Source organism: Podarcis erhardii (genome assembly GCF_964252035.2).
Source record: "Podarcis erhardii genome assembly, chromosome: 13".
NCBI lineage: Eukaryota > Metazoa > Chordata > Lepidosauria > Squamata > Lacertidae > Podarcis > Podarcis erhardii.
The window spans coordinates 3,054,985-3,076,209 of record NC_138502.1 but is presented as its reverse complement, the minus strand read 5'-3'; the positions used below and the strand labels follow the sequence as shown (position 1 = coordinate 3,076,209).

The window sequence follows — 21,225 nt, the reverse complement described above, 5'->3', positions numbered from 1 at the left end:
AACCCACAGCACCACCCACGTCCCTAATCCCCATGTTACACCCCCCCAAACTACATCACTCATACATCACGGTTACATCATGAAAGGGGAGGTCTGGTGGCAGTAATCTGAGCATCCTGGACCCTGCCCCATGGTTCCCCTTGCCCTCCACCAAACACCCCTCAAGTGTAACAAAAAAATATATTTACATTTCCCTGTTTCCCAGCCAAGTTCATCACACCCTTTTGTCTTCATCTGGGTTTGTTCTTTCTGGAATGGCACCCAGGTATCAGGATGCCAGGAATTATCACTCAGGCAGAGGGGCTGCTGAGTAGCTGAGCTCACGTGTCTATATGAATTTCTGAAGTTTCCCTGTGAGCCAGTACAGAGATACATTTATCAGTGAATTCTTACATTTGGTATCGTGCAGCAAAGGCCCTTTGAACAGATAGGAAGAAACTGTGATGGGGTGTTTTGTGGGGGCAAATGACAAAAGTCACAAAAGCGATTGTGCTGGTTTTGGTAGTGGGCTGCATATGCATGATATCTGCTGGAGGGGCAACCCCACCAACCTATACATAAATTCCTGCAACAGGGTCAAGGGTTGTGGGGGGGAAAACTGCCCGCCATTCCTCTTAGTCCGTGTTGAGCTTCTGCCTATTTTTCCTCTGGCTTCCTCTACCTGCTTAGGGTTCTGGTCGCCTCTTCCCAAAAAGGATATTTTAGAGTTGCAAAAAAAATTTGGGAAGCCAAAATGACTCGAAGGGATGGATAACGCTTGTTTTCTGCGTTCTTCTCCTTCCGCTATTGCGAATTAGATAAAGAATGCCTTGTTCTGCAAAAGATCAGGCGTTACGAGTTTATCTCAACTTTGCAACACCAGGGGGCCCACCCCTGCCCACATTGTTCCCACATTATCCTGGCTGCAAACTGCAAACTTTAGGCAGAAGAAACGAAGAGCAAACTTTAATGCAAAAGGGGAGGAATTGGGGTGGAGGGCAGTGGCGAAGAAGAAGATAACAAAAATGGTCTGAACCTCCCTTTTAAAAGCTCTGGGCATCTTCCCTTTAGGTGCAGGGAGAATTGTGGAATTGTAGAATTTCCAATGGAGGAAAAAACTGAATAATATTATAATTGTAGAATACCTAACTGTGAAGATACATAGAATACAAGGGTTTAAGGTCAGTGAGAAAGAGGAGGATTGGTTTGAGAAGATGTTGAATTATTTCATAGAATCATAGAATCGTAGAGTTGGAAGAGACCCCAAGGGCCCTCGAGTCCAACCCCCTGCCAAGCAGGAAACACCATCAGAGCACTCCTGACATATGGTTGTCAAGCCTCTGCTTAAAGACCTCCAAAGAAGGAGACTCCACCACACTCCTGGGCAGCAAATTCCACTGTCAAACAGCTCTTACTGTCAGGAAGTTCTTCCTAAAATCAAACCTATTTGGGTAGGTTTGAACAATTTGGGGCAATTAAAATGTGAAAAGTTAAATAAACCTTGTGGAGGGAGGAGTGTTAAGGTACATAGACGTGTACATATAGTTGATTTGAACATGTTATTATTGAATATTATTGAATATGTATATGATTGAATAAGTATATTATTGAATATGTATTTTATTGAAACTTCTTCCTGAAGTTTAGAGGCCCGTTGTTTTTGTTTGTCGTTATGGTATGTATTCTTGTGTTTTTATATTGTAAACTGCCCTGTGATCCTTGGATGATGGGCAGCCTGTAAATTAATAATACATAAATAAATAAATAAGAAATAGGATCTGGAAACCAAGCCTTAGGCCTGGAAAAGAGGAGACTGAGAGATCTGACAGCCATCTTCAAATATCTGAAGGGCTGTCACGTGGAAGAAGAAGAAGAATTTATTATTTCTACCCCGCCCATCTGGCTGGGTTTCCCCAGCCACTCTGGGTGGCTTCCAACAGAATATTAAAATACAACAATCTATTAAACATTATAAGCTTCCCTAAACAGGAAGACGGAGCATGCTTGTTTCCTCTTGCTGTGGAGAGTAGAACTCGAACCCACGGCTTCAAGTTTCGAGAAAGGAGATTCCGGCGAAATATACGGGGGGAAACGGTGAAAGCCGTTCGACAGTGGAACCGTGGACTCCCTTGGAAACTGGCGGACTCTCTTTCGTTTGATATTTCTAAACAGTTGGATGGTTGGACCTCGTGACCCTTAGGGGTTCCAGGGGGTCAGACTAGATGAGCCTTGGGGACCCCTTTCAATTCGGTTCCTTTTCATTTATTGCCCCCAATTTGCGCAGCACTTATGTTTGTTTTCTACGAAGCCATTCCAGCAACTTGATTTTGTTTATCTTTTTTCTTATGTGTTTTCTTGTATTGCATTACAATCTCCTGGTGCCGTTGCCCTCCTGAAGTTTTAAGAATGATAATAATATCCCCCAAACCAGCAACAAGTCAGACATTCTTAAATTCTGCGGTGACTTTCAGCTGTTTGGCTTTGGAGTTAAGAGACTCGGCTGGAGCGATGAACGATCTCTCCTGGGCAGCGGCTGTTTAAGCCACAGGGAAGCCTGGTGTCCTATTTGGTGCACGCTCCTTTGAGAACTAAATGGAGACTTTGGGTCCTGTGGAACTCTCTGCCACTAGATTCAGCAGCACTGTTTCAACTTTTAAATGCCTGCTGAAAACTCGAGCAGGCCTATGCCAGGCAATGAAGAATACTTTCCACAAGGGTTAACTGGCACCTGTTTTTTACTTTATGCATATGTGTGTCTTTACTGTATGGTTTTCCTAGAATTGTAGCGTTGGGAGGGGACCCAACGGGTCATCTAGCTCAACCCCCAGCAATGCAGGAAGGCTTACAGAGCCAGTGCCACTGGCACGGCGCGTCAAGTCAGGGATGAGCCAGAAATAACACCGATGGCTTCTTGCACGCCTAAAAAAACAAGACCGCGCAGAGTATCAAAACATCAAATTTAGAAGAATGCTAAATTGCTGTAGTCAGGCGGAGGGGAAGAACAACATCAGCAGCATTCTGCCTGCAGGCTTACAAGCTAAATAAACCGGCCCTGGATGAAAAGAGGGAGAATTGGGGACACCAGCGAGGAGACAAACGGGATCAAAATATAGTGGTACCTCGGTTCTGAAACGCCTTGGAAAAACCTGGAACCCAAACACCGCAAACCTGGAAATAAATGTTCCGGTTTGCGAATTGTTTTCAGAAGCCGAACATGCTTCGTTTTGAGCGCCACACATCTGTTTTGAGAGTCGTGTCCACCTCTTTGTGGCCCCCTGGACCAGAGCACGCCAGGCACTCCTGTCTGCCACTGCCTTCCGCAGTTTGGTCAAACTCATGCTGGTAGCTTCAAGAACACTGTCCCACCATCTTGTCCATGAGACTCTCAAGAGTCTCCCCCAGCACCAGAATTCAAAAGCACCCATTCTTCAGCGATCAGCCTTCTTTATGGTCCAGCTCTCACTTCCATACATCACTACTGGGAAAACCAGAGCTTTAACTATAGGGACCTTTGCTGGCAAACATCTAATTCAACATCCATATTCATTTTCTAACATAAACCTGTTACATAATTAACTAAATTAAAATATACTAAACAACGGGTGCTCACCCCGTCGCGGGGATTCAAACCATAGAATCATAGAATCATAGAATCCTAGAGTTGGAAGAGACCACAAGGGCCATCGAGTCCAACCCCCTGCCAAGCAGGAAACCCCATCAGAGCACTCCTGACATATGGTTGTCAAGCCTCTGCTTAAAGACCTCCAAAGAAGGAGACTCCACCACACTCCTGGGCAGCAAATTCCACTGTCAAACAGCTCTTACTGTCAGGAAGTTCTTCCTAATGTTTAGGTGGAATCTTCTTTCTTGTAGTTTGGATCCATTGCTCCGTGTCCGCTTCTCTGGAGCAGCAGAAAACAACCTTTCTCCCTCCTCTATGTGACATCCTTTTATATATTTGAACATGGCTATCATATCACCCCTTAACCTCCTCTTCTCCAGGCTAAACATGCCAGGCTCCCTTAGCCGTTCCTCATAAGGCATCGTTTCCAGGCCTTTGGCCATTTTGGTTGCCCTCCTCTGGACACGTTCCAGTTTGTCAGTGTCCTTCTTGAACTGTGGTGCCCAGAACTGGACACAGTACTCCAGGTGAGGTCTGACCAGAGCAGAATACAGTGGCACTATGACTTCCCTTGATCTAGGTGCTATACTCCTATTGATGCAGCCCAGAATTGCATTGGCTTTTTTAGCTGCCGCGTCACACTGTTGGCTCATGTCAAGTTTGTGGTCAACCAAGACTCCTAGATCCTTTTCACATGTACTGCTCTCAAGCCAGGTGTCACCCATCTTGTACTTGTGCCTCTCATTTTTTTTGCCGACCTTCTGATCAGCAAGTCCTAGGCTCACAGGTTTAACCCACAGCTGCCACCTGCGTCCCGCTGTATAGCGGTCAACGTTTCCCTTTTCTTGCGAGGAATCCTATTCGGAATAAGGGATTTTTTTTTAAAAAAAAGGGAAAAGTTGACAGCTATGTGGAACCCGGGGGTAGACTGCGCCCGGCCTTGGAGGCTCGCCGCAGGTGCAGATCCCGCCCCAAGCCGAGGATCGCTCTGCGCCTTGCTTTCCCTCCGCGCCGGATTGGCCCCCGGACCCCGCAAGATGCTCAGCCGGCTCAACCTGCCCTCGGCCGTCGCCACTGCGCCTGCGCGCTCTCGCCACCCACCGACACCTCCATAGCGAAGCCCTTTCGGGAGCAGGAGAGAGGCGGGGGGCGGGGCTTCCCGACCCGGGCCCCGCCCCTTTCGAATCCTGCAACATTGTAGCCGCTCACGCGGAGGCTCCCGGCTTCCCCCCTCCCCCGGTAGGAACGAAACGGCGGTGGGGGGGGGGAGGAAAAGGGGGGGGTGTTCTCTGGGAGGGGGGAGCCCCCCAAAGAAGATCACCCATTTATTTCTTTTAAATGGGGCGGCGGGGGAGGTGTCCCTTTAGGACTCGGGTTTGGGGGGGATTCCAGCAGGGGTTTTTTTTGGGGGGGGGACGATCAGGAATTCCTATTGGGTAGGGAACTCCTAGGAGGCCTGTAAGCCCCCCCCCCGCAAAAAAAAAACCCCTGGGTCTTCTTATCATGCGATTTCACGTAATTTTGTTTCCAAATGCCCCCCCCATGGAAAACGTTTATTTAGAGGTCCTAGGTTTTTTTGGGGGGTGATCAGGAATTCCTCAGGGGGGGGAGTCCCAGGAGGCCTGTAAGCCCCCCCCTAAAAAAAAAACCTGGGTCGTCTTCTTATCATGCGATTTCACGTAATTTTGTTTCCAAATGCCCCCCCCCCATGGAAAACGTTTATTCAGAGGTCGTGCTTTTCTGCAAGGCGCCTGGCTTTCCAAATCCCCCCCCCCCCCGTTAGTGGAGACACTATTGGGAATTAAGACCCCTATTATTATTATTATTATTATTATTATTATTATCATCATCATCATCATCATTAACCTTGCACTGATTTATCAGCTCTGTGTGTGTCTGTTTGCAAATCCGTTTCTGTGGTTTCCCCATCTCCCCCCCCCCCATCGCTTCCTCTCCCCTCTCTCCACCTTGAAAGCTCTTTCTAAAAGCACCCCCCCCCTTTGCCAGATCGCTGACACCTCCCTCTAGGATCCAGGGTGCCCTTCCATGGCCCACCAGTTTGAAGAACGCAGGAAAAAAGGTTTTCTGGGAGCTGATTGAGGGGTGAGTAGCTCCCAGGTGGAATACAGGTAGCAAAGGCATCCAGGAATTCCCAATTTCTCAGGCGGATCTGCAGAACCCCAAGGGGTTTGCAGGGGGAGAGAAAACCCAGCAGTGTTAGGGTCTGGAATTCTGCTGGTGGGTGGCGGCAGACTCTGCACGTGCTCAGAGGTACCCTTGTTTGGGCATATTTTATTTATTTGGTGGCAGGCCACGGTTTTCGCTGCTCTCCGTTTTATCCTCACAACAACCCTGTGAAGTAGGTTGGGCCGAGAGGCTGGCCCAAGGTCATCTTTGGAGGGATTTGAATTCTGGTCTTCCTGGTCCTATTCTGACATGCTAAACCCAGATGGGATTACCTACTGGGTGCTAAGAGGCATGGTGGTGTGTGGTCTCAGTAGATCAAGTTCATCAGCTTTGTTCAGTTGAACTAAATGGCTCCAACAGGACCGGAATAAATCTGCAATTAATTGTGTACTGTTTTGGATTTTATTGTTATCTGCCTTAGTATGTCAAGCAAGCCACTGTTCTGAATAATGCTTTTTTTGTAGGGTAGGGGGGCACTGGGGATGACCGGAAAAGTCCGCGACCAGAAGAAGGAGGAGTATCAGGAAGAATGGATGAAATTTAAAGACTATTTAGCTAAATATGTTAAGATAACTCAATTGGAAAAGCTTGCAAATAATAGATTTAAATGTGTAAGGATAAGACTTAAGATGTTTAAAGCTAAATTAGAAAGAATGAAAGATGTTGAGTGATCGAGTTAATTTTTTGAGAAAATCGATTTGGAAAACTGTTAAAATGATATATGATGAAATTCAACCAAGGGGATTTGAGGAAGTCACTTAATAATGTTACCAAGATTTAAACAGGATGTCTGTATGTTTGTTTGTTTGTTTGTTTTGAATTTTTGAAAATTAATTTGAAAAATTTGAAAAATTTAACAAAACAAAACAAAAGTTTGGTAACCACTGCTCTAACCACTGCACCACATTGCCTCTCTTGCATGTGGGAATCTAGAGATCAGATGCTTCCCTGTCTTTCTAATGATGCGGGGGGGGGGGCAGAAAATAATTTAATCTCGTGCCAGGAAAAAGTTGGGTGGGTGTTATTGGAAGAAGCTGCTTGAGCAATAATTAGGAAATCTAAGCTTCATTCATAATTAGGGTTTTCTTTTCCCCTGATCCGTCTCCCTCGCTCTTCAAGCAGGATCCATGCTGGGCCCGGTTGTGGTCCACCCTGAAGCCCCGGACGGCGGCTGGGGGTGGATTATCGTCCTCTCAGCCTTCCTCCAATCCGCGTTGGTCTTTGGCGTGATCCGTTCCTTCGGCGTCTTCTTTGTGGAGTTCGTGACGTACTTTGACGAGCTGTCCGGCCGGATCTCCTGGATCACCTCGATTGGGATCGCGGTGCAACAGTTTGCGAGTGAGTGGAGTGGCGGCGGGTGTGTTTGTTTGTGCGACACACACTTTGTCCTGCCTGCCTGCGCTTGGCGCGAAATCCTTGCCCCACATGCGCGGGGAAACTGCCTTCCGCGTCCTTCCTCGCCATTGGCCGGGGTGCTGTGATGTCACGGAAGCGCTCGCGAACATTCTGCGGCTCAGGCAGGATGGGCATGGAGACAGAACGTTGCCCAAGGATGGGGCGACCATCTCTGGAAGGACTAAAAGATCAGAAACTGGTCCTAATATATCTATTAAAAATAAATATTATAATAATTAATACATGGTGCTATGGGGGAGTTCTGCTCCATATTTCTGAATTACAATGGGGTTGGACCAGATGACCCTTTGGGTCCCACGCTTTCGAACCCTGCAATTCTGTGATTCTAATAGCCCATAGCAGCGCCGGGTGCGAATTCCTGTTCAGAACTGGGGAAGGGTGATTCTGTTCCTTGCATCAGCAATGCAGTGACCGGCATCCCTTTCTCTTCCTTGGCAGGTCCGGTGGGCAGCGCTTTGAGCTCTCGCTATGGGGCCCGCCCTGTCGTCATGGCCGGCGGGTTTTTCTCGGGCCTAGGCTTCCTGCTGGCCTCCTTTGCCACCTGCCTGGCTCACCTGTACCTCTGCATCGGACTCCTCTCAGGTGCGTCGAAACCGCGTGACCTGCGTTGCTATCGTTTGCAAGAAACCAATCTTTCAGTGTGGACTTTGGAACTCCCTGCCTCTTGACACCAGGCGAGGTCCCTTCAAAGTGCTCTTTTCGGCACCTGCTAAAAACACCTCCAGCGGTGCAGTGGGTCTCTGGCTGTTAACCTTGAGCCCACCCAAGGGCCAGGATTCCCGCATTGTAGGGGGTTGGACTAGATGACCCTCAGGGGTCCCTTCCGACTCTACATTTCTATGAGTCTTGCTTAGGCAAGGCCTGTCCCTGATACTTACAAAGCTGATGCAATTTTTAATCTTTTTTTCAGCATTTTTTTGAAAAGTCATTCATTTTTCCTATTGATAAATTTATTGCTTTATCATTTTTGCAAACCACCTTGGGGTCCTTAAACGATCAAACAGCATCTAAATGTCATGAAATAACAAATAATCAACGTACAAATCTGCTTATCCCCCAAACTATCCACTCTTGTCAGAGTTTAACCCTGACTCTGCAACTGCGATGTGTTAGTTTTCCATCTTTTTGCTTGCCGGGCATAATTATTATTATTTTTGCTTCCAAGATCTCAATATATTTATTTGGCGGTCCTTTTTTTTTTTTAGCAAAGGCTAAGGTAACAGAGAGATGAGGGGAGGAGAGCGTTGGTGGGCGAGAGCCAGTCTTTGAAGAAAATGGCCGCCATTTTTTAAAGGCAGCTTCCTCCAAGCCAATGCCCTCCAGATGTTTCGAACCACAGCAGATACCCTCCAGATGTTCCGGTCCAAAATGTTTTGGTCCGAAACATCTGGAGGAGAGAAGGAGAAGCCATATATCCAAGGGGATACTTGGATATCTGAGGAAGAAGCAAAGTCAGGCTCTGGTTCAAGATGGCTGCCGTTCCCATGAGGAAATAACCATGATACACAATGGGTTATTTGTTCATTTTATGTGCTGGTTTTGCAAACTTCTTTTTTCTCTTCAATTTTTTTTATTAATTTTCCAAGTTTATAACAAACAGATAAGAAAAAGAAAATCAAAACAAACAAACATTTATCCTGATTATAATAATTCCACTTTTGTTAATATTGTTAGGTGACTTCCTTGAATTGGCTGAGTTTCCATATAAATCATTGCAACAGTTTTCCAAAACTATTTCCCCATAAAATTTACTTGGTCCATGAACATCTGACTTTCTTTTCATTTTTAACTTTAACATAATATTTTACACATCACATTTTCGAATCCTAGGCCTGTTTGGTACTCGCATGTAATTCTAATTATATTATCTTAAGATATTTAGCTAAGTAGTCTTTGAATTTCTTCCACTCCTTTTGGTCACGGACTTTTCCGGTCAGATCAGCTAGCTCCAAAAATCCCATCTTCATCTTCCATTCCTCCACTGTTGGTACTTCTTGTAATTTCCAATTTTTGGCCAGCAAAATTCTAGCAGCTGTTGTGGCATACAAAAACATCTTTTGGGGGCAATTTCAAACCTATTATTCCAAGTAGAAAGGCTTCTGGTTTCTTAATAAATGTATATTTCAACATTTTTTCCAATTCATTGTATATCTTTTCCCAGAAGTCTTTCACTTTGGGGCAGGTCCACCACATATGATAAAAAGTACCTTCTTTTTCTTTGCACTTCCAACATAAATTATCATTCGTGTGGTAAATCTTTGCTAATTTTACCGGGGTTAAGTACCAAGTGCAAAACCATTTTCATAATTGTCAGGGGCTCAGGAGCAGAGGCACAGGGGAGAGAGGAAACGGAGAGCGAAGGGGAAGAATCGGAGGGCAGCGTAGGGGAGTATGACAGTGGTCCGAGAGATTCCATGAGCTTCTCCAGCGATTCAGAAGATTCCCAGAGGGGGGCGCCGATGGCCAGGGCAAGGGGGGTCCCAGGGGGGATGCACCAGAAGCAAGGGGCCAGCGGGGACTCCCAAAGCAGCAGCGGGAGATCAGGACCAGTTCCCCCACCAGAGCGTAGTGGGGGGGAAGAGTCCCATGTATCAGGGCCAGCGTCTCCTCCAGCAGGGAGAGAAGATGAGTCCGGGCTGACCACGCCTCTATCAGAGAGTGAGGGAACGGAGGGGAAGTCAGGTCCAGCTAGCCCCCCCGAAGGGGGAAGCAGTGACAGGAGCAGTGTAACGGTCAGGAGGAAAAACAAAACAAATTCCTTCCAGTAGCACCTTAAAGACCAACTAAGTCAGTTCTTGGTATGAGCTTTCGTGTGCATGCACACTTCTTCAGATACACACTTCTGTGTATCTGAAGAAGTGTGCATGCACACGAAAGCTCATACCAAGAACTGACTTAGTTGGTCTTTAAGGTGCTACTGGAAGGAATTTGTTTTGTTTTGACTATGGCAGACCAACACGGCTACCTATCTGTAACTGGTCAGGAGGAAGGTTGCCGGCTGGGCGCGGGCGCTAAGCTCGAATGTACAGGCGCGCGGGACAGCAGAAAACCCGGATTGGGAACCAGGTCCTAAAGCCCGCCGGAGGCAGGGGGAAGATGCAGGGGACTCAGCGTCAGAAGAGTCCAGAAAGGGCAAGACCCCAGTGGACAGGTGGACGCAGAGGAGGAAAGAGCAAAGGAAGAGGTGGAGCAGGGCTAGAGTCTTAAACTGGTGTCTGGGGGGAGGAGATTCAGACGGAGCTTCAGCGGTCTAGAGTTCAAGACGTAGAGCTGCGCGCCGCGGCTTTGGAATCGAAACTGAACTTCAATAAAGACTTTTGTATATAACAAGAACTGGCGTTGGTCCTTTGTGAGCTGGGACCTCGGGCAGCTCTGACAATAATGTTTTCTTTTAATGCAGTACATGCAGTGAACTTAACCCCTTTCCTCCACAAACTTTCCCAGTCTTCAAACATTATATTGGATCCAACATCTCTTGCCCAATCTATCATCACAGATTTAATTTGTTCGTCCTTTGTATGCTACTCCAACGTGGTTTTGCAAACTTTAGCACACACGGACATGGTTTGAGTTAAAATTCCTGAGGGTGGCTAACTGAGGGAAGGGTTCGGCCTCATTTTAGCGTAATGGTTGCCATCAATTTGATTTTAACTAATTTTTATAATGAAATGTTTTTTAGAATGTTGCACTATTTTATTGTTGTTAGCCGCCCTGAGCCCGGCTTCGGCTGGGGAGGGCGGGATATAAATAAAAATTATTATTATTATTATTATTATTATTATTATTATTATTCCCCTCATGGAAGGCCGCCATCTTGAAAAAGCCACCTATGGCATCTCATTTTTGCCTATGGCGACGGTTGGGCGCAAGGATGGAGAAGGAGCGGTCAGCTTATGGCAACAGGATGCTGAGCTAGACAGGCGCCATTTGGGCTTGATCCCGGCAGCCATTTTTGGCCTGATCCTTCTGTTCTTTGGGGGATCTCTGTGCCTCCCTTTCTGCGTTTCGTTCTGGTCGCCTTGCCTCAGAAAGGGTATCGAGTCGAGTTGGGGAAAGGAAGGGTCCAGAAATGTTTATAGAAAAGATGGAGATTGCAGCTAGAGAAAAGCCTTTTCCCAACAGGCTCTTTATTGATTTATTTGATTTGATTTGTATATTGCCCTTCCTCTGTCGATCGCAGGGCAGCTCAATAAAAAAAGAAAAACACAAAATGCACGATCAAAACAAGAACAAGAATAAACCTCCCACAAACATGTTTTTGTTTTTTTTTAGTATTTAATAAATATTTTTATTAAGTTTTAGAAAAGACAACAAACATAAGAAAATACAAGAGCAAATACACAAAAATTGTAAAATACATAAAAAATAACAAAAAATAGTTTCGAAAAAAGAAAAAACAAACACATTTTGAGACAAAAAAGAAAAAACACAAAAATCCCTCTTTTGGCTTCTCATCTTTGATTCACTTCTTTTCTTGACTTCCTCGCATCTCCCTCTTTTGTATCCCTGTTACAAATTAATTCAGCAAATTCATATCCAGTTTATTTGTCTAACTATCCATCCAATCTTATTTTTAACCTCGTTGCTAGAACCCCTTCAGTTCATTTCAATGCCATTAACTTTCAAAAATTTTACAATATTTCTGTAAGTAAATTTTAAATTTCTTCCAATCTTCTTCCACCGACTCTTCTCCCTGGTCTTGGATTCTGCCAGTCATTTCCGCCATCTCCATATATTCTATTACTTGCATCTGCCATTCTTCCAGGGTGGGTAGGTCTTGTGTCTTCCAATCCTTTGCGATGAGTATTCTTGCTGCTGCTGTTGCATACATAAAAAAATTCCTGTCCTTCTTTAACACCAATTGGCCGACTAAGCCCACAAACATGTTTTTAAAAGGGTATCAGATGTTAACCAGCCCAAGCCCTCGTTGAAGAGGGAATGTTTTTGCCTGGTACCCAAAGGTGTATAATGAAGGCACCAGGCAAGCCTTGCTGGGAGGAGCATCCCACGAATGGGGAGCCACCACCAAAAAGGCCTCTTCTCGTGTTGCCACCCTCCTGTGAAAGAGGCAAACATATACGGGCCTTGGAGGTGGATCTCAGGGTCGGGGTTGGTTCATAGGTCCTTGAGGTATTGGGATTATTATTATTATTATTATTATTTATTATTATTATTATTATTATTTATACCCCGCCCATCTGGCTGGGCTTCCCCAGCCACCCTGGGCGGCTTCCAAAAAAATATTAAAATATTGTAATACATCAAACATTAAAAGCTTCCCTAAACAAGGCTGCCTTCAGATGTCTTCTGAATGTCAGGTAGTTGTTTATCGCTTTGACATCTGCTGGAAGGGCGTTCCACAGGGCGGGCGCCACTACCGAGAAGGCCCTCTGCCTGGTTCCCTGTAACCTCACTTCTTGCAATGAGGGAACCGCCAGAAGGCCCTCGGAGCTGGACCTCAGCGTCCGGGCAGAACGATGGGGGTGGAGACGCTCCTTCAGGTCTACTGGACCGAGGCCGTTTAGGGCTTGAAAGGTCAGCACCAACACTTTGAATTGTGCTCGGAAATGTACTGGGAGCCAATGGAGGTCTTTCAGGACCAGTGTTATGTGGTCTCGGCGGCCGCCCCCAGTCACCAGTCTAGCTGCCGCATTCTGGATCCCTGTAACTTGGCTTCTCGCAGGGAGGGAACCGCCAGAAGACCCTCAGACATCTGAAGGCAGCCCTGTTTAGGGAAGCGTTTAATGTTTAATAGGTTATTGTATTTTAGTGTTTTGTTGGAAGCCGCCCAGAGTGGCTGGGGAAACCCAGCCAGATGGGCGGGGTGTGAATATTATTATTATTATATTATCTTGGCAGGTTTCGGCTGGGCCCTGGTCTTCACGCCCTCCCTGGCATCTGTCGCCCGGTACTTCAAGCGCCGCCGGACGCTGGCCACGAGCCTGGCCTTGACGGGCGTGGGCCTCTCGTCCTTCGCCTTCTCGCCACTCTTCCAGCTCCTGGTGGACACCTACGCCTGGCGAGGGGCCCTCCTCATCGTGGCGGGCATGTCCTTCAACCTGGTGGTCTGCGGGGCCCTCATCCGCCCCATCACCCTCAAGGAAGACTTGCCCGGTCCGGCGGGCCACGGCACAAGAGGGACGTGCTGGTCGCGATTCTCCTCCCTCTTCGGCCTCCACCTCCTGGGCCACTTCGCCTTCATGAGGTTCGTCCTGGCCGTCACCCTGGTCAACACAGGCTACTTCGTCCCCTACGTCCACCTGGTGGCCCGCGCCAGGGAGCTGGGCTTTGACGAGTACCAGGCGGCCTTCCTCATGTCGCTGGCGGCGGTGGCTGACCTGTGCGGCCGCCTCTTCTCAGGCTGGCTGGCCAACTGCCACGGCTGCCGCCTTGCCCGCATCCTGGTGGCTTGGACCTTCCTGACCGGCGTGGCCTTGGTGGCCGTCCCGTGGGGCCGCGACTACCCGCTGCTGGTGGCCATTAGCCTCTGCTACGGGTTCTGCTCGGGGGCCCTGACGCCCGTCGTCTTCTCCATCATCCCCGAAATCGTGGGCATCGCCAACATCTTCAGCTCCATGGGGCTGCTGCAGATGATCGAGAGCATCGGGGGGCTGCTGGGGGCGCCCCTTTCTGGTAGGTGGTGCCATTTATCGCATTTATTTGCCCACCACGTAGGCGGTTCGAATCCCCGCGTTGGGGTGAGCTCCCGTTGCTCGGTCCCTGCTCCTGCCCACATAGCAGTTCGAAAGCACGTCAAAGTGCAAGTAGATAAATAGGTACCACTCTGGCGGGAAGGTAAACGGCGTTTCCATGCACTGCTCTGGTCCGCCAGAAGCGGCTTAGTCCTGCTGGCCACATGACCCGGAAGCTGTACGCCTGGCTCCCTCGGCCAGTAAAGCGAGATGAGCACCGCAACCCCAGAGTCGGCCACGACTGGACCTGATGGTCAGGGGTCCCTTTACCTTTAACTTACCACTGTAATTAAAAAAAAAAGAATGTAGAATCGTAGAATTGTAGCAGTTGGAAAGGACCACAAGGGTCATCTAATCCAGGTTAAGGGGTTAAGGGGTGATATGACAGCCATGTTCAAATATATAAAAGGATGTCACATAGAGGAGGGAGAAAGGTTGTTTTCTGCTGCTCCAGAGAAGCGGACACGGAGCAATGGATCCAAACTACAAGAAAGAAGATTCCACCTAAACATTAGGAAGAACTTCCTGACAGTAAGAGCTGTTCAACAGTGGAATTTGCTGCCAAGGAGTGTGGTGGAGTCTCCTTCTTTGGAGGTCTTTAAGCAGAGGCTTGACAACCATATGTCAGGAGTGCTCTGATGGTGTTTCCTGCTTGGCAGGGGGTTGGACTCAATGGCCCTTGGGGTCTCTTCCAACTCTATGATTCTAGGATTCTAGGATTCTAACCACTGCAATGCAGGAATCTATCCAAGAGGCCTGATCCAGGCAGGGCACCTTTCCATGTTCCTAGCGCAGCACCATCCCCTTTCCGAAGTGGGCATCCGCAATGGGCATTCCCATAGCTGTCAACTTTTCCCTTTTCTTGCGAGGAATCCTATTTGGAATAAGGGAATTTCCCTTTAAAAAAGGGAAGCGTTGACATCTATGGCCCAAGGTCTCCCAGTGAGCTTCGTGGCTGAGTGGGGATTTGAATGCCAGCCTCTCCCAGGTCCTATTCTGACACTTGCAACCACTGCACGTGGCTCTGATCCTGGCCTGCATTTTCCTCCCGTATTAACTGTTCCGGCACATAAATGAGCCTTTTAAGGTAAAGGGTAAAGGGACCCCTGAGCATTAGGTCTAGTCGTGACCGACTCTGGGGTTGCGGCGCTCATCTCGCTTTACTGGCCGAGGGAGCCGGCGTACAGATTCCGGGTCCTGTGGCCAGCGTGACTAAGTTGCTTTTGGCGAACCAGAGCAGCGCACGGAAACGCCGTTTACCTTCCCGCCGGAGCGGTACCTATTTATCTACTTGCACTTTGACGTGCTTTTGAACTGCTAGGTTGGCAGGAGCTGGGACCGAGCAACGGGAGCTCACCCCATCGCGGGGATTCAAACTGCCAACCTTCTGATCGGCAAGTCTTAGGCTCTGTGGTTTAACCCCACAGCGCCACCTACGTCCCTTAAACGAGCCTTTTAGCTCCTCACAAATAATTGGTTCCATGCCGGACCTTGTGAGAGCCAGTGTGGTGTAGTGGTTAAGAGCGGTAGTCTCGTAATCTGGGGATCCGGGTTCGCGTCTCCGCTCCTCCACATGCAGCTGCTGGGTGACCTTGGGCCAGTCACACTTCTCTGAAGTCTCTCAGCCCCACTCACCTCACAGAGTGTTTGTTGTGGGGGAGGAAGGGAAAGGAGAATGTCTCAACGCTTTGAGACTCCTTAAAGGGAGTGAAAGGCGGGATATCAAATCCAAACTCTTCTTAAATAAAGCAGGTTTGCAGCTTCTGGAATTGGAACTTGGTTAAGGGGTGTGTGTGGCCGAACATGTTCCAAATAAATTTCTGTCTCCGCAGGGAGGCGAAGCGGGTTTCCTATGCAGTTGCGTTTGGTTCCCAGCTCAAGGAGCGAGCTAGGAACACAGGAATGGCCCTCTGTCAGGGGGTCCATTTACCTCCGTGTGGCCTGTGCCAGCGGGTAGCCAACACGGTTCCCGTCGTACTGCAGCTCCCATCATCCATGAAAAATCATCTCACCTGACTCAGGATGATGGGAGTTGTAGTCCAACAATGTCTAGGTGAGGGGCATTGGGACTGAAGTACTTTCCAATAGAGCAGCCTTTCCCAAACTCGAGTCCCCAGACGTCATTGGACTACAACTCCCATCGTCCTTTACCACTGACCCTTCTGGCAGGGGCTGATGGGAGTTGTAGTACATGACTAGCAGCGGTTCACCAAGAGTCTACCTTGATATGAACCTACCTTGATATGAACCTGGGAGTATCTGCCTCTAAACCAGCGGTTCTCAACCTGTGGGTCCCCAGATGTTGTTGGACTACAACTCCCATCACCCCTGACCACTGGTCATGCTGGCGAGGAATGATGGGAGTTGTAGTCCAACAACATCTGGGGACCCACAGGTTGAGAAACACTGCTCTAAACAGCCCTTTCTGGGCAAAGTGACGGCACTGCCAGTTATTATGTTCTAGGTGTGTCTTGAGGCTTATGTTCTAGGTGTGTCTTGAGGCTTATGCTCTAGACCGCCCTTCCCCAATCTCATACCCTTCAGGTGTTTGGGACCTCATCTCTTCCCGTCTGTGACCACTGGCTGGGGCTGACAGGAACTATAGTGCAAAACACCTGGAGAGCACTAGGTTGGCACTGACTGTTCTAGGTTGTTCCAGGTCCCTCTTCTTTTCTCTTCCAGGTTGGCTGAGGGATGCAACGGGTGACTACGTTGCTTCTTTCTTAGCGGCCGGGTCATTCATGTTCGCCGGAAGCCTCGTCCTGATGACTTTGCCCAACTTCTGCAGCTGCCTTGCCCCTCCGTCTGTGCCAGAACCCAGTGCCAAGATGGAAGCTGGCGAGGGCACTTTCTTGGCACCAGCAACTGCTCCCGTGGGGGTCCTCTCTCCCCACGACTGCCACCCTTACAAGGTTATGCCTGAGACAGAGGAGCCGCTGACCAAGAGCTGATCACCCAAGGCCAGCCTTTCCCAGCCAGGTGTTGCTAGACTACAACGCCCATCGTCCTTGGCTGTTGGCTAAGCCGGCTGTGGATGGTGGGAGTTGTAGTCCAACATCTGTGTGGTGGGCAAAGGTTAAAGAACAAGAATGGGGAACCTGAGGCCCTCCATATGTTGCTAGACTACAGCTCCCATCATCCCTGGCTGTTAACTGTGGATGATGGGCGTTGTAGTCCAACAATACCCAGAGGAGCACATTGGCTACTCCAGGACTAGAGAGAATAACCTTGTTGGGACCAGCGTGGGGTGAGAAGGTTTGGGTGGCATCTTCAAACCATGCATTGAAAGCAAAAAGTAATAATCCTGGGAGTTGTAGTTTGTTAAGGGCACTGGGAATTGTAGTTCTGTGTGATGTGCAGATGCGTCCTTGAAGAGGAGCTGGTTTTTTTGTTGTGGAAGCTGGTATTTGCCTTGCCTGTGCCTTAACTAACGCACCACTGTTCCTCTGAGCCGCCCACAGAGGTTGGACCAGGTGCATGAAAACAGACTCACTCCAGCAACCGAACGTGGAGGCGAACTTTGGACCGCCGGTTTCCCCCAGAGGAATGCCTTCTGTAAACTTTTATGAGGCTCCTCATCGATGCTCATGCAAGTGACTCAGTACCCCCCGGAAAAGACCCTTGTGGCATTTGGGCATTCCAGGACGCTCATGGGGAGGGGGCTTCAGTATCCCATAACCCGGTCAATCCGCAGACCTCTGAAATAGTAAACACCGACCCCTTAACATTCTCCGTTTGGCTAGCACAGCCGCCGTCTCTTGTAGCATCCCCCCCCCCTCTCCCTTCACGCAATCGTGGGGTCAATTTTGCAACTTTCCGTAAGGGAGGAAGGATCATAGCGTCCATTGTAAACTCTGAAATGTGGCTCCTTCCCCGCCCCGTTCAATTTAGGATTAAAAACGTGACCTTTTGACGGAACTGTTTTCTGCAGTCTGCGGCCGTATTTATTCTTAATTTATTAATTTGGTCATTCCGGCAGTTTGTGAAAATAAAATCCACAGCGAAAATGGCATGAGCCACCTCTTGCGAGGAGGGGGTGCCTAATCTTTGGGGGGGGGGGCTTTCCAGATGTTCTCAAACTCTCACCTGTGGCCACATGTTGGGGGGTCAGGGTCCAACATCTGGAGGGTCTGCAAGTTAGCCACCCACTGTTATAAGTGTTTGTGGGGAGTGGGGTTAGTGAATCACCCTTGAGCCCTTTCATTTTTCGCTCTATAAGACGCACCAGACCACAAGACGCACCTAGTTTTTGGAGGAGGAAAACAAGAAAAAAAAATATTCTGAATCTCAGAAGCCAGAACAGCAAGAGGGATCGCTGCGCAGTGAAAGCAGCGATCCCTCTTGCTGTTCTGGCTTCTGGGATAGTTGCGCAGCCTGCATTCGCCCCATAAGACGCACGCACATTTCCCCTTAGGAGGGGAAAAGTGAGTCATATAGAGCAAAAAATACGGTAGTTCGGGAAATGAAGCATTTGGTTCCGAATCTGGCGCCTTCTGATGGTTGCAAACCACAAATTCCATTAGCCCTTGCTCATTGCAGCTATCTAAAACATCAGGTTGGCAAAGACTGCCCTAAGGGAATACATTATTTTATTGTATTTATTTATTTAAAAAATAAGGCTACTATTTCATTTAAAAATAACAAAGTGGTTTACAACACAAATGCATTGCAAAATAGCTGTCAACTTTTCCCTTTCCTTGCGAGGAATCCTATTCGGTATAAGGGAATTTCCCTTAAAATTGCAGGGGTTGGGCTAGATGACCATTGGGTCCCCTCCCGACGCTACAATTCTAGGAAAACCATACAGCAAAGACACATATATGTATAAAGTAAAAAAAACAGGCACCAGTTAACCCTTGTGGAAGCCGTATTCTTCATTGCCTGCGTAGGCCTGATCAAATTTTCAGCAGGCATTTAAAAGTTGAAACAGTGCTGCTGAATCTAGTGGCAGAGAGTTCCACAGGACCCAGAGTCTCCATTCAGTTCTCGAAGGAGCGTCGCCAACTCTGTTTCTGAATAGGTAGAGTTTGGAGAGTCTCAAAGGAGTCCCTAGCTCAATCCCAGCAATGCAAACAACATCTTTTGCTGCTTTTTGGGTGCAAATACATATGTCGAAAACAGCTGGAGGGCACCAGGCTCCCTACCTCTGCTCTAGAGCAGTGTTTCCCAACCTTGTGCCTCCAGCTGTTTTTGGACTACAATTCCCATCATCCCTTGCCACTGGTCTTGCTAGTCAGGGATGATGGGAGTTGTAGTTCAAAAACAGCTGGAGGCACAAGGTTGGGAAACACTGCTCTAGAGAGCTGGAAGAGGGAAGGCAAGGATGATCTCAGGCAAATTCGGCAAGCAGCTGACCTCGAAGCCACCTGGTGGACTTTGAGGCCTTCGGGTGTGCTGGGCCCCTCTCCACGGGCCAGAATCTCACCCTTTGGAACTTGTTTTTCCCCTCTGCAATAAAATCATTATCCTTTAAGCCAGAAAGCTTGCAGCCAGCGAGGGGAGAGGAATTAGGCTGGCTCAACACTTTCACCCATAAGTTTCCCAGTCCTAAATTTGCATAGAAAACAAACGAGAGGGAAAAGGGACAGGAAGCAAAAAAATAAAATAAATTAAGGCAATTTACTTATTGCATTTATATCCCACCTTTTGTGGGAGCTCAAGGTGGCAGGTACATGGTTCTCCCCCAGCCCCTTCATTTATTCTGCACAACGACCCTGTAAGGCAGACCAGGCTGAGAGCCTAAGGGCGCCCAGGGAGCTTCATGGGGAATTTAAACCCTGGTCTCCCAGGTTCCACTCTAACCACTGCACCGCACTGGCTAGGCAGTGAATGAGCCCAATGGGACTCTCAGAATGGTACAGTTGGAAGGGACCCCCAAAGGCCTTCCAGCCCACCCCCACCCCGGCAAGGCAGGAACCACTGGTAAGTGGGTAAAGGTAAAGGTCATGTGGCCAGCATGACTAAGCTGCTTCTGGCGAACCAGAGCAGTGCATGGAAACGCCGTTTACCTTCCCACCAGAGTGGTACCTATTTATCTACTTGCACTTTGATGTGCTTTCGAACTGCTAGGTTGGCAGGAGCAGGGACCGAGCAACGGGAGCTCACCCCGTCGCGGGGATTCGAACCGCCGACCTTCTTCCACATGACCTTCCGCCGTGTTCCATTCTGGGCAACCTGCTGAGGGCCGGGTGCCAGCGGTGGGCATGGCCAGAGGTGAAAGTGGGTGGAGCAACTGGTGCAAATTTACCTTTGTGATGGAGGCTGGTTTTATGCATAGATAAATTCCAGTCTCCGTCCTCCGTATAGGCAGAAGGCAAGAGCAGAAGACACAACCCAGCCAGCTGAAAACATTTGAGGTGTGTGTGAAGCAACGGGTGTTGCCTGGGGGGAGGATTTTGAGGGCCAGAAAGAGCTGGAGGGCCACACTTAGCCGCCCCCACCCCACCCCGGACGTTAGGTTCATTCACTCTCTTGCAAACTCTCTCTCAAGTTTATTCGCTCTCTTGCAAGACTCAACTGATCTGTGCCTCTTTTTGCAAATTTTCCATGGGTGGTGCTGTGGGTTAAACCATAGAGCCTAGGACTTGCCGATCAGAAGGTCGGCAGTTCGAATCCCTGCAATGGGGTGAGCTCCCGTTGCTCGGTCCCTGCTCCTGCCAACCTATCAGTTCGAAAGCACATTAAAGTGCAAGTAGATAAATAGGTACCGCTCCGGCGGGAAGGGAAACGGCGTTTCCGTGCGCTGCTCTAGTTCGCCAGAAGCGGCTTAGTCCTGCTGGCCACATGACCCGGAAGCCGTATGCCGGCTGCCTTGGCCAGTAAAGCAAGATGAGCGCCACAACCCCAGAGTCGGCCATGACTGGACCTAATGGTCAGGGGTCCCTTTACCTTTACCTTGAACTTTCAAGTCGGCTGGCAACTGATCTCTTGCAAAGCTTACTTTTCATAGCTGCCTTGCTGATGACATCACTAATGGGGAAATGAACAGACACTCTGATTCCTTGACAAAATCTGCAGGCCAGGCCTGGGGACCACGACCCTAAGATTTGGGGGGGGGGGGAAACACCATCCCAAAATGGGAGAGAGGGTGTTAAAGTCGGGAGAGAGGATGTTAAAGTTGCCACAACACAGCTTAGGTCACTGTGCTTTTTAGACCCTAAAATGCTGACGCACATACTTTGGACGAAAGATATCTTTAGTCCAATCTTCAGCGGCAGAGTATAATAACCCGTGTCCTCGACTGACTCGCTCTCCTCTGATCCTCTGAACGGAAAGATAGCGACACCGCTCTCTGGCGAAGGACGGTACTGGTTATTTCAGCCCCACGGC

General features: G+C 48.6%; 2 protein-coding genes across 2 annotated transcripts in view; both read left to right on the top strand.

Moving 5' to 3' along the window:
* The window catches only part of LOC309326761 (monocarboxylate transporter 13-like), an 85,529-nt gene that overhangs the window by 28,212 nt on the left and 36,092 nt on the right, over positions 1–21,225 (top strand). The window lies entirely within an intron of this gene.
* LOC309328511 (uncharacterized protein) overlaps positions 4,728–21,225 on the top strand; it is a gene marked incomplete at its 3' end in the record, with an annotated part of 32,511 nt that continues 16,013 nt past the window's right edge. The window contains exons 1-6 of the mRNA XM_081838511.1: positions 4,728–4,840; positions 5,609–5,704; positions 6,911–7,126; positions 7,643–7,786; positions 13,064–13,837; positions 16,579–16,845. Coding sequence (XP_081694637.1) covers positions 6,916–7,126; positions 7,643–7,786; positions 13,064–13,837; positions 16,579–16,845 — 1,396 coding nt within the window. The 5' untranslated portion in view covers positions 4,728–4,840; positions 5,609–5,704; positions 6,911–6,915. The remainder of the gene's footprint in view (positions 4,841–5,608; positions 5,705–6,910; positions 7,127–7,642; positions 7,787–13,063; positions 13,838–16,578; positions 16,846–21,225) is intronic.